The following is a 12,009-nucleotide window of genomic DNA, read 5'->3' on the forward strand; positions in this document are numbered from 1 at the left end:
TTAGTGGGGGATTTTTGCTTCTTTCAGGATGAACACCACGTAGTGTAGACCTTGAGTTCTTACCCTGCAGGATGGTGAAGTTGGTGATGAGCTGCGAGTGTTTGCTGTCCACCACCTTCATCTCCTCCATCACCATGGACAGGTTGTTGACCTCTTTGTCCAACCTGGCTGCCAGATCATCCTGCTGGGCACGCAGCTCTTTGTTCTCCGCCTGGGCATCTGTCACGCTGATGTTCAGCCCGACTAACATGTCTGAATGCTGCATCACCGTCTCAGCACAGGACCGCAGGCCGTTCAGGTCAGAGCTGATGGCGCCAAGGAGCTGCGTGGCAAAGCTCACGTTTCCAGTCACACGGTCCATGTCATTCTCATGTCTGTCTAATCGTGCCTCTATCTCATCAAATTTAGATGAGGTGATGTTATCGTGGTCTCGCTGGTGGTCCATCAGCTCACGCATGCTTTGGTCGTGTCCCTCAGTGACGGTTGAGATGTTCTGGATTTGACTAGCTAGCGTGCTGAGCTGAGCCCCCAAGTCGTCAAGAGCTTCTCCATTGGACCGAGCCAGAGCCGAGTTGTTTGCTGCCAAAACCTGGAGATTCTGGACCTTTTCCTTGAGCCACTCTGTGTCAGCCCGGTTCTGCCTGGCTGTCTGCTGCAGACCCTGGTAATCATTCTTAATTTTCTGCACCGCCTGGCCCGCGTCTTCCACTGTCTTCTGCAGCGTGGTGAGCAGATTGCGCTGCTGGGACTGTGTGATGTTTAGCGCGCTGACACCAACCTGAGTCTGGCTCTGCACTTTGGCCTGGCCCTGTATCTCTGACTGGAGCCGTGCAGTGTCCGTCTGGAGGTTGTCAATCATGCCACTGTAGGAGGTCAAGGACTGGTTGAGCCCCCGCAGTGAGGCAGCATTGCCCTCTAGAAAACTCTGCAGGGACACGTGGCCATTTTGCATGTCATCTCCAGTGATCTGAAGATCATCTAAGACCTCTCTGTTCCTGGTTGACCTGAGAGCAATGTCATTCAGTTGGTTCTGTAATGCCTCCAGATCGGACTTGAACGTCTTGATTTCACTTGTGGCGTTGACTGACTTCTTTCCTGCCTGATCATCTGAAAGTGTTACACATAAAAACATAAATGTAATAAATAAAACAGTCCATATTTTATTATATCTAATCTTGTGTTATAGAGACTTACCTAGTTTCTTTAAATCTGTCTCCACAGCATTGATCTTGCCTCCGTAATTCTGCATGCCCTCTGTGACATTATCCATTCTCTGCACGACTGACAAAAGAGGAAACTGTGTAAGACAGTGTAATGTAAATAGAAACAAAAAGTACATAAACTTGTGAAAAAGCAATGAGCCAAGTTAAACATACAATGTCATGATGCCATTTGGTGAGGGGAACTATTGTACAACCATCACAGACACTAACACAGGAAGCGCATTCAAGTGCATAAAAGCCAGATGGGCTGAGTACTTCTGATAAACAATGCTGAGAGTATTTAAACAGCTTCAACTCTGTAAAGATCTGAAAACTGCTTTCACCACTTGTACAAAGATTGGAGCTTGAATTCAGTCAAGCTGGTTTTGAACAGCAGAGGGTGCTGTTGCATTCGTCCCCCTCAGGTGAACAATACCAATTCCGAGCACAGGATGCTGAACAGAGTGTGGCATTTTCCTATGATTTTTTTTTTTTTGTAACTGGGCAACTGCGCATCTGTTGATCGATACACATCTCAGTTGTCCGAGTACATTCACTAGTTCCACTTCACGGGTATAAACAATGTTAAACGCATGATGAATACCAAAACCAGCACACTGGTTCCACTTTCTCTTTCTTCCCTCACATCTGCAGCAGGAGTCTATCTCTTCTCCTCCATGGTTTGTTTTCCTGTCGGTATGTGGGCGTCGAAAAAAAAAAAAAACTGCACTGGAAAACATCCCAGTTTTTCACTGTTATCATTCCAGAAGTGACAAAAACATGGAACAATAACATGCACTTGGGACAAACAAAAACACATGGGGCCAGTTTCAAAGAACCATAGGTCAACTCCTGGGAGCTGGAGTATGCAGCTTGGGTCTACAACGTCCTCATTTGTTTCGTCCAGCTATCATTGATGACAGGTAGGATAATGTGTGATATATTCCCTAATTACCTGCCAAGTATCCGTCTTCCCTGATTTCTGACAGAGCTTCTAATTCCCCCTGCTAATCTTTCCATCCCCCCACAGCCCTGCATTGGAAAAGCATTATAAGTTACATAAGGCTGCTAATTTGAGTAAGGCTTATTGAGCTGCCTATTGTGACCCTAGTTATGAGACATATTTAGGCAGTTACCCAACGTCAGATCCAGTAGATTAATGCTGATCCATGCCCCGGGCGCAGACAGTTCGCGACACAACAAGAAACACAAACAACAGTTTGAGCTTCACACCAAAGAGGGTGATTTGAGAGGTCAAGATAAAGAAACTACACTCTGAATTAGTGTAGTAAACTGTATTTTTGTGTGCTGAACCACAGTAAATGCAGTGCATAAAGGGCAGAAACAGAAACACACTGCCTGCACTGGCGTCCTGCAAACACAAACTCTTCTGGACACTTGCAGCTATTTGTGAGTTAACCTGTGGTTCATGAGACAACAAATTGCTACCAAGCCATAAAATCTCTTCTGGGTTGTTAAGGCTGAGTAGTTGCTGCGTGGTCATCTGGTAGACATTACAGCCAAACCATCAAAATCACATGGTCTTCACATTAACACAGACCCAAAGCTGAAAACCTCAAAATATACTGACAGAACTTGCAAGGCAACATTTAAATTTGCACCCAAACTTGTAAATATCTTGAATAAAGTCATTCTCTACTGGGTGAATGTGCTTTTTGTTTGTTGATGGAGGTACAAGGTTTGCCAAGTCAGAGTGTGCAGCAAGCTGGATTTACATATTTCTGCCAAAAGATAATTGAACAGCTTTTCTGTGATTGATTTGGGCCGAAATGTGTAAGACAGGACAATAACCAAAGTGCATTCCACAGTGATGACTCCTGAAATAACTTGAAATCCTTTTTGTTTCTATTCAATATCACATACTTGGTTCAATCAGGCAAAAACAGCAACAATGTGCTGTAAATGCTGCATTTCCTCAACGGATGACTAAACTCAGTGATATATCAATTAAAGTGGTAAATCTTTAGCTGAATACATTATTCCATCTTGTTGCCACTGATTTGACCATCTGACTTTCAGCAGACCTTTCGAGGGAGAGAGACTGAACATGGGATGCAGAGGACAGAGGAAAAGAGGAAATCCTGTTCATATTTTACTATGTATCTGTGCTGAATATCAGAGCATCAAAACTTGAGTTGGAGGAGACAGTGGCTATGTCATCAGATGACCACTTTACTGTATAAGTTGGTCCCTGCCTCCCACTTAAAACCTTTTTCTTAGGGACAATAGAAGACTAATATACAAATTAAACATTTAACTGTGTGGCCTTTGAGGAACCTGTGGATACTAAGAAGCTGTTAAAAGTTTCATGTGGTGAATTTATTTTTTCTACAAAGCAATTAAACCAGTGAGAGAACAGCATCACCACGGAGCCAAAGCCTGACACAGCTTATTGCTCTGTGCTGTAGAGCTGCATTGTTATCCAAAAGATATTAAAAACACACAAGTGAGTGGGTGACGCCTTCCTTCATTACCATAAACACAGACACTGTAGTCTATTTTGACTCAGCAACAATGTCCTGCTGCCGGAGATGCTCAAAAGGGCATCAAATGTGTATTAAGCTGAGCTGGGCTTGAAATATTCCACAGCTAACATTGTTGTTCTTCATTTCAGAGGGAACTTTGCTAAATACTTTAGCACCCAACTGTTTCAGGAAATCACTTTATTGTATATCATTAACTAGATTACTGTGTTTTTCAAAGATTTATGTCCTTGGTATGAAAGAATGGGTTTGAAGCTGAGAGGCTGGGGAGGTCAGGACGCACTGAGGGACTGACATACTCGTGGGTTTGGGGCTTTTCATGAGATTTGTCAACAACTAGATGATAGAAATTACACAACAATCCAGTCTAGAAGAGTATAAATGTCTTATTCTGTACAGTATTTTTTCACTTCAGCTCTGACTTACCTTTGTATCCGAGGACAGCCACCGCTATGGTGAGCAGGGCACACAGCACATACAGGAGTGCAATAGCCGCCCTCAGTGCCCAGTCATTTTTACACTTTGTGCACTCTGTACCCTCCTGGATTCCTGTAACACACAACAGACTCTGCGTCACACATTATTGTACACATAATGCGCAGCACAATGTTGTCGATGCAGTAGTAACTCAGACACTCGAGAAGCACAACAGGGAGTTCATAAAAATGATCCAAAGGTTTTCATTCAAAACCGAAATCCTACGGGACGTTTTTTCATTTCATAACTAAGTTTAGTACGCCGTGACTAAAGTAGGACACACTGTGCCTTTCTCCAGCCAAGTATATATTGAAAACACTTGTTCTCATGAATAGGCAAGAAGACTCACTATGAAACACTGCACATGTGTTATCCATACGACAGAAGAGCCAAAACAAAACACTGCCATTCCCCTTCTGTGTCATTCCTCATTGCCATCCGACCTAAAACTACGCTGCTGTGGAATATTTTGGTCTTTCACATCACAGATGTTCACTGGTCCAGTCCAAAACCATGTGATACAATACTAAACATTATATCACAGGCAGGATGTTTACTTGACTTCATTACAACTGACCAAACGGCCTCGGGCAAGCAGAGCGAGGGGGCAGCTGGTGTACGTTCACAACAGGCAATAAAAGGTCTTTCTAGACGGAACAAACTTTAAGTCAGATTATATAAGACGACCTGTAACACTGTACCAGACAGGGGGGGTTATTAGATAACTGGTTTCAGCCTGAGCTTAAGTAAAACAATATATACCATGGTTTATTACAACTTTGGTTTTATTTTTACTTGGTTTTGAAAAGGACTTGCTGGGATCTCAAAGTTTGCAGACGTTACTAAAAATAAGCCCAAAGGGGCGGGAAACACTAGAGTTTTGTGCAATATTACGTTAAGATTATTCTGAGCCACTGAGCTGAGTTTCTCTTTTGACAGACGTTTAATAAGTTGTAAATAATGTCGTTCTCTACAATCTCTATAATCGCCATGATCCGGTCAAAACATGCCCCATGGCATTATGGGTAGGTCTAGTGTTTCCACTGGAGCAAGCCATAAAAATCCCCCCCCACTGGTCTGACATCTTCATATGACTTCCTCCTCCTCCAGCGGCTATCGGAGGCCTGGCTCTGTCCCTTTAACGTATGTCACCCGTGATGCGGTGGCTCCATCCCTCTCGGTCGGGGGTGGGCCCGGACCACCAGAGGGGTACTGGAGGTTTGGCCTCTCGGCTTTGGACCCACACATCTGTACAAACATCACATCTGACCACCTCAAAGGAGGCCCAGCCGCGGACGCAGACATGGATATGCAGGCCACTGTTGTCCTTATGTGTACTGAGGGCCTCATGTTGGGAGCCTGTGTGGAGAGCTCCATCAGAGACCACCCCCCACCCCCCCCCCTCACTGGCCCTGACCTCATGCTGCTTAAAGGACAACATCACACCATGTAAACAAGCAGCTGACCGTCTGCAGGTTCTGGGTCAAGAGCGGGGCAGCGGTGGTATTTTTCTGTGTTCATTAGAATTTCAAATACTTTCTCACAGTCCGAGTCCTTTAATAAAACTTTTCATCATTCTAGATGTTGTAATAATTAAACTTTGCAGAAACCCACTGCCCCTGAACAAATTCCTCTCGAGTGCAATACCTTTGTTTACTATAATCACACATCACCACCATGGCTAATACAGGATCAGCATCTATACTGTACACTGAAACCGTAGCCCCTGGAGCAATTCACTAGAGACTGGATAAAACACTTATGTCCATCTGATCTAAATGAAATCTCAGACATAATGAGAATAACTTATAAGAAACAGAATGGAAGAGTCAGAGTGGATGAGGCACAGAGCCATTGATTGATTTTTTTAGAAAATTACTTGCACTCAGTTTAACAGAAGCATTTCCCAAAGGACAGAGACAGATGTTGAGAGAACAAAAAAACCTTATAGACATAAACAGTGCATACATATTAAAGGAGTACACACACACACACAAACACACACACACACACACACACACACACACACACACACACACACACACACACACACACACACACACACACACACACACACACACACACACACACACACACACACACACACACACACACACACACACACACACACACACACAGTATATGTGGTATATGTGTGGTAGCAATTACTCTATCTTTTTCTTTCATCAGCATCACTGAAACATTTGTCCTCAGTCATTAATCTGCTTTTCTAGACTGTTTTTATAACAACTCATTTTAAAGCTGGCCTGGTTATTGATTACATCTACGGTACACTGCTGTGTCAGCTTGTTGTTACATACTTGCTATATTGTTACTGGTTACTGAGCTCTAAAGGGGCTGCACCTTTATTTAAGTAGGCAACTAACATAGTTAATTACACTAACACAACATTCACTTGGTGATAAAGGTAGGAATAGTCAAGGCAAGTCTGTTTACAGTCCAGTTTAAGGTGTAGTAGACAAAGTAAAAGCAATCATGTGTGACAACTTATAAAAACTGAAAGGCTAAATAAAATGAGTTTGAAGGCAGGATTTCAAGTTGCAATAGATGGAGAAGACCTGACAAACTGTACTTGTACAAAATGTTCCACAGTGAGGGGGCAGCTATGGAAACTGCACAGTCACACTTGGGACTCTGACCTGGAACGTGGTTGTTCAAACTATTTGCTCAATATGGGAAAAAAAAGGGTAAAATCATAACCAAAGATGAAAGTGCTTTAACTGTCAGGACTGTAATCTAAATGCACATGTGGTCTCTGCACTAACTTCAAAGTTTAAGACGGTTACGTGCATACTGTGTTGCATATCCTGGCCAGGACATGTCAGAGACCCAGACTGTCATGTTCCCTAATAAATGACACTTCCACTGAATGAACATGGAAATTCGTTCTGAGCAGAGCTGCCAGTAAACGATGTCCAGGGTCGCAACATTTTCCCAGTTCTTGTCACCGGAGTTTTCTTTTCCCGTCCAAGGGATTGTACTTAAACAACTGTTCTGTCAGCGATGTGGTACACGGCGAAGACAAAGAGAAAACACTTCCACGGTATTCTGTTACATATAGGATCCAGAAAGAAAATACAACTACCGGGTTTCTGAAGCCATGGGCCTTCTTATTCATGTGGGCCAAGATGCTTTGATACATTGTTTTGTCAAATTCACATCCACAGGGGGTGTTAAAGGGATAGTTCAACATTTTGGCAAATTGGCCCATTGTCATAATCCCTATAGTTTTAGGAGTAGGTTTGTTACCTTTAATTTGTCGGTGCAAGCTATTTTAAGAACGGCAGAGCAGAGCGGCGAGCTGCTCAGAGCTACGCTTTGTAGGCTAATGGTATTTTTTTGGTTTCCCAATCAAACTCATCAAATACACAATCCAACAACTCCAAAACGCTCTGGTGGACAAGTTGTGACGTGCACATTCACCACGCTATTAGATAATAACAGAATGTTACGAGACAGAGTTGTTTTAGAGGGAAATTCATGCAAAACCGCTGATGCCAGTTCCCGTCGGGGGCAGTTTTTTGGCAAGCAGTCTCTGCATTTGCCTAGAAAACAACTCCTATTCCTAAGACTATAGGGAGTAAGACAATGGGCCAATTTGCCAAAATGTTGAACTATCCCTTTAAGGTACGTATGTGAAGGTAATTAGAGGTGAAAATACAATATGATGTGAATGAACTCATACTGCCTATTATCCTATGTACTGATGATGATAATCCAAGGACACTACAGCAAAAACAATCAGATGTGGACAGTCTTTTCGAAGTGGTAATGTAATCATGACCCATACACACAAACACTATGTACCTCATTAGTCAGTAAGTGTGTCATGTTTCTTACCCACAGGACCGTTGTGACCTCTTGCTGTCTACACATAGACTACCGCAGTACATAAACATGCTGACACATTCATGTCATGAGCTGAAACCAAACACATTGCTAAACCAAACGGCCCAGTGCAGAAACATGGGAGCACTGTGGCTGCTGAGCGTCGAGAAGCTGGACCGCAGCCAGGACGTCCCAATCTACAGGCTGGAGTCCTGCCATATGATCCCCAAGAGGTCCATAAATGCCAGAAAAGCCTAGAAAGAGCAGAGGTATGGTGGGGGGGATACTGTGTCTTACATATTATTACTGTCAAGTGACGACCGTGTGCCTCCAGTTTTGGCATGTTTATGTTTTTTATATACTCATTCATTGTCTGAGATTATGGACCAAACTAAAATAAATAGCCTATGTATTTTCCAAAAATCCATGAGCATTCATCTCAAAAGTGTTTTTTTTCTAGGCCAGGGATTACATTGTCAAGTCTACACCATGCTCTCACACACTGCGCCAGTTACTGGATAGATTACATTGACATTTGAGGTTTTGACTGAAATGTCTCAACAAGTACTGGATGAGCTGGCGTGACATTTAGCTCAGACATTCATGTCTCCTTCAGGATGAATTGTGGTAACTTTATTGACCCCTCAATATTTCCTCTTGCTCCTTCAGTTGTGTTATAGTTTAATTTTCCCAATAGGCTACTTTGCTTATGACCAAAGATACATTAAACTAATGACTTTGCCTCCAGCCTTAAATGTGATTTGTGTTTTATGACAAATTGCAAATGCTTCTATGAGATGGTCAGTAAACATGATCCCTGTTAAGCATTGCCAATTTGAGGATGTTAGCATGCTGAGGTTAGCATTTATTCGTGCATCTCTCTATCCAGCCAGATCCATCACAACAGAAGCTCCTAAGTTACCTATATTGGTACTACTTTCACTAATAAATAGTTGTAGTTAGTTGTGGCTTAGCTTTATTGTTGTTAATTGGTTCACTAGAGGTAGAAAGGAAAGAGAAAGAGGAAAGAGAGAGAAGAGAGAAAGATGGGGGGAGTCCAGTGTGGTGTCTGCAGAACAGCTGTATTTCATTTGGACTCTGACTCAGTCAAAAAGAAAAAAAAAATCTCAACACTTACTCCCTTATTCCATGTACCTGCCATTAGACGTGCCTGCATGCCCCGTCTCACTCCTGGCTGGCAGTGGAAATTTCCATGGCAACACAAAGAAAGCCTGTAGTACAGACCAGAGCCTTTTTGTGTGAAGACCCTTTGTGCAGAGTGTTAATACTATGTTATATACAGTAACTGGGTGGCTACCACAGGAATCCTTTCACTTCACAGGTTTCCATTTTGCGTTATACGGAGGCAGAGTAGCTACGGTCGAGAGGCAGCAGCCACACTGACAGGCCGGGGCCTCTCCACCTGGATGCAGCCTGACAGATTACACTTCTGCCAAATGCTGCATTTCTGTCTCGCATTTCCAGGGTGAACACACGTATTCTGTGGTTATATTACTGTGTGGTATCCGTCTACAAACGCACAAACTGTCCAAACTACAATTACATCTACTTGTGGTTCAAGTTAGAGTTTATAATTCCCACAACCAGCCTTGTGCTGAAACTGAAACAATCTGGCTTAAAAAAACAAATTGCACACAAGCAGACACAAAAATGTGCACAAAAGAAAAATTCAACAACTGAGGATGGACACCTCTGTAGAAAAAAAAGGTTTAAACATTTTTTTTTTCTTAATTTGCATCATCACATTCATAACGGTTCAAACTAGAACCACTTCACATTTGTTTCCGTGGAGTTTCAGCATCTTATACAGTAATACTTCACAAGCATTTTGGCATGTGTACCCTTAACATGATGCAATGTCTACTTGTGATGCCTCATCACAGGTTATTTCCTTCCCTGGAACTCAGGTTGTGAGCTGCTCAACCAAAGAGTGTTTTTTTCCTTCATGGATTTGTAAATTTGACCGATGATCTGACGCCTAAAGAGGCGACAGTGTTCTGCATTTTCCATGAAAAGAGCCTAAATCAAGAGAAAAGTAGAGAAACCACCTCTGCACCTTGAGCTAAATGCTAATACCAGCATGCTAATATCATCATTCACAATAATGCCAACATGCCTTAAATGTTTATGCAAAATTTTGCTGTAATCCATCCAACAATGGGGGATCAACTTAAAGGGACAATGAGTTTCTGGTTATAAAAAAGTCTCACATTAATGTGGATGAATCTACGCTACCCACACTTGTTAATGGCTCCATTTTCGATAAATATATCGTTTTGTCTCTATCGTTATTTTGTTATTTTAATTAATGGTGGAAATGCTGGGTGAGCTGACCAGCATTTCCTTACTTTCGGTTTCGCGGACGCTGCCCGGTGGGTCATGATAATAACGCTGCCGAATCACCGTTTATGGTCGGAACTACGACGGTATCTGATTGTCTTCGAACCTCTGACTTTTATTCTTGATGAATGAAAACATTCTTGGCAAGACGTCCGTCTTGCACCGGTCCAAGAATTTCACCCTGCGCGCGGAGGCTCATGGTAAATGTAGTATGAAAACACGTTTTCACGCTTTCCAAAACTCCTCGTTGTCCCTTTAACCCACACAAATGGCCAGAGTTTAGTTTGGTCACTTTTTGTTAACAGTCCATTTTACACTTGAATTTAGGTAAATAAAGTGACTTAACAGATAAATGTTGTTGTCTCCTCCATTCCATTGTGATGTGGACAGATAAGACTGATGTATTGGTGTTTACACAAGTGGTGCTATACTGACTTCATTCTTGAGACAGGGTTGAACCTTTAACTGGGCTAAGAGGGTGTACTGGGGTCGCTGTGTCCCCCTCTGGCCCTTACAGCTACCCCAGCATTAACAGTCGCCAACTGGAATGTTAACAAGTAAACACTCTCCAACAGGGGAAGTTACCTCTGAGACAAATTAGTGAGACATTAGTTTGCATGAATTGCTGAGCTAGCTTAGCATGCCTATGTTTTCTTTTTTTTTTACTCTCTGCTTACAAGTTTATGACACTTTAAATTGGGCCCTGGTCCTCCTGAACATCTGGACCTTGTTAGAGCAGAGCCAAATCAAAGGACGCATGCAAACATTTGATACATCATCCCTTTACGCCAAGCATCATAAGAAAGAAAGGGGCAAAGTTGGCAAAGAGTTATTTTGGGTGTTTTTATAAGAAACTCTCTCAGCGGTGCTCACTTCCTTCTCATGATAAGTAAGGGGATCGGTGGTTTACAGCCAGCTCTGTAAATGAAGGTAAAAAAACATGTGGATGGCTGCATGTCTGAACAGGATGAGATGACCTTGTTACACATATGCACGCATACACACAAATGCACACACATGCATTGCCTAAAGCTGACAAAGCCTTTGAAGGCCTTGGCCAATATACACAATATGGTATATACAATGTGGACAGACACACATCTTTGGAAAACATCTTCTGAGCACATGAACATTCCTCAGGTCTTGTCCTGAGCATGTTTGCTGAAAACTTACTGGTATTTCATATTTTGATACTTGACATTGTGCTTTTTGAGAGTGCAGTGGAACAAATACTCCCTGACACACACACAGCCATGACTGAGGCATCATGTGATTGATTTGGAGGAAAGAGAGACATCTGATCATCAAATAGCATCTGTTGCATCATCTTCGATATGCATTTTCATTTAAGTATAAATTTGAGATGTTAGGATCTGAAATAGTTTTCATACCCTGACTATTTAAAGTTATGGGATTGCAATCCTTCTTTTCGCCATATGCCGCTGAGGACATTTATAAACATAAAAATATTTCTCTGCAGTTTATATTATGTAACTGCAGGTCCATCATGTACTCTGGCATGTGTACAGACAAAGTTCCACGGAGGCTGCGCTGCACACTTGTAAACAATGAAAAGTAGTATATCCGCTGCAAGAACCCAAAGTGGAAAACTGGGA

General features: G+C 42.5%; 1 protein-coding gene across 1 annotated transcript in view; it reads right to left on the bottom strand.

Annotated features, from left to right (window-relative positions):
- The window catches only part of colec12 (collectin sub-family member 12), a 29,052-nt gene that overhangs the window by 3,707 nt on the left and 13,336 nt on the right, over positions 1-12,009 (bottom strand). The window contains exons 3-5 of the mRNA XM_083991663.1: positions 4,133-4,255; positions 1,195-1,281; positions 64-1,107 (exon numbers count right to left, since the gene is read on the bottom strand). Of these exons, the coding sequence (XP_083847789.1) occupies positions 64-1,107; positions 1,195-1,281; positions 4,133-4,255 (1,254 nt within the window). The remainder of the gene's footprint in view (positions 1-63; positions 1,108-1,194; positions 1,282-4,132; positions 4,256-12,009) is intronic.

The sequence above is a fragment of the Trachurus trachurus genome (genome assembly GCF_905171665.1).
Source record: "Trachurus trachurus genome assembly, chromosome: 17".
NCBI classification, from domain to species: domain Eukaryota; kingdom Metazoa; phylum Chordata; class Actinopteri; order Carangiformes; family Carangidae; genus Trachurus; species Trachurus trachurus.